The following is a 967-nucleotide window of genomic DNA, read 5'->3' on the forward strand; positions in this document are numbered from 1 at the left end:
AAGGAAGGAGGGAGGGACGGAGAAAGAGAAAACTAATTATTTCCTAGAATACAGATACCATCTCGTTATCTTCCGCCACTAATTACCCTAACATAGTATCAATTACCCCGAGCAAACACAAACGGCAAAGAGGAATGAGAAGTTGACCCTAGGCTGTTGCCGGCCTTGGAAGGTCTTCGCAAATTATGCTTTCTTATTTATAGTGTAAACAAGGTAAGGTAAATCATGTATCTTTTGCATCTTTTTCGACGTTATTTCTTTCCACTATGGGGTTGTTTTTGTCATTGTTTGTTTACTTAGTCATATCTTGTTTTTTATTATTGTTGTTTTTGTCTTCGTTAGCATTGATCTTCTAATACCATCTCTATATAACACCTGGAATGTTGGCTGTTATTTAGTCAGTCACAAAACATTCGAGAGTAAATAACAAGAAGAAAAATCATATATCTAAAGTATCTACAGGTGAATATCACTATAAAAGTATATTTTATGGACAGTCATCTGCGTTACCCATTGAATAATTTCTTCATCCTTCTCAACTAGTCAATAACAGCTTCGCTCATCATTTCATCGAATGTCGCCAGAAACCTGGATTTAATTAAAGGATTCTGCGGCAAACTCTCCTTCGCTTTCTGTCTCCACTTCTGCAGAAAATCCTCGCCTAAGGGGACATCCGACGCGTCTGTCAGGATCATAGGAACGTCCATGATGGAAAAGTACAGTCCGTATTTCAGCCTCTTCTTGTATTCATCCTTCAACTCTTGCAAGCTAAAAGGCACGTCGGTACCACAGGCAGCCATCGTGTCCGCAAAGGAGGCGTGGTAAGCTTTCAGAAACGTCTCCAAGTTCGGTTTTCTGACGTGGTTGTCGAGGCTCGTGTAGAAGAGGTTGGAGAGATCCGTCCCCGGGGAAGCCATGCGAGCCATTTGTAGATCGATGACTGCTACCTCGACGGGAGTTTCGCCGT

The 967-nt window shown here is 41.7% G+C and overlaps 1 protein-coding gene across 1 annotated transcript in view; it reads right to left on the minus strand.

The window, feature by feature from the left end:
* Positions 1 to 967, minus strand: part of LOC119592916 — a 14,356-nt gene that overhangs the window by 4,824 nt on the left and 8,565 nt on the right. The window contains exons 3-4 of the mRNA XM_037941807.1: positions 643 to 855; positions 360 to 375 (exon numbers count right to left, since the gene is read on the minus strand). Of these exons, the coding sequence (XP_037797735.1) occupies positions 360 to 375; positions 643 to 855 (229 nt within the window). The remainder of the gene's footprint in view (positions 1 to 359; positions 376 to 642; positions 856 to 967) is intronic.

Source organism: Penaeus monodon, chromosome 31 (assembly GCF_015228065.2).
Source record: "Penaeus monodon isolate SGIC_2016 chromosome 31, NSTDA_Pmon_1, whole genome shotgun sequence".
NCBI classification, from domain to species: Eukaryota; Metazoa; Arthropoda; class Malacostraca; order Decapoda; family Penaeidae; genus Penaeus; species Penaeus monodon.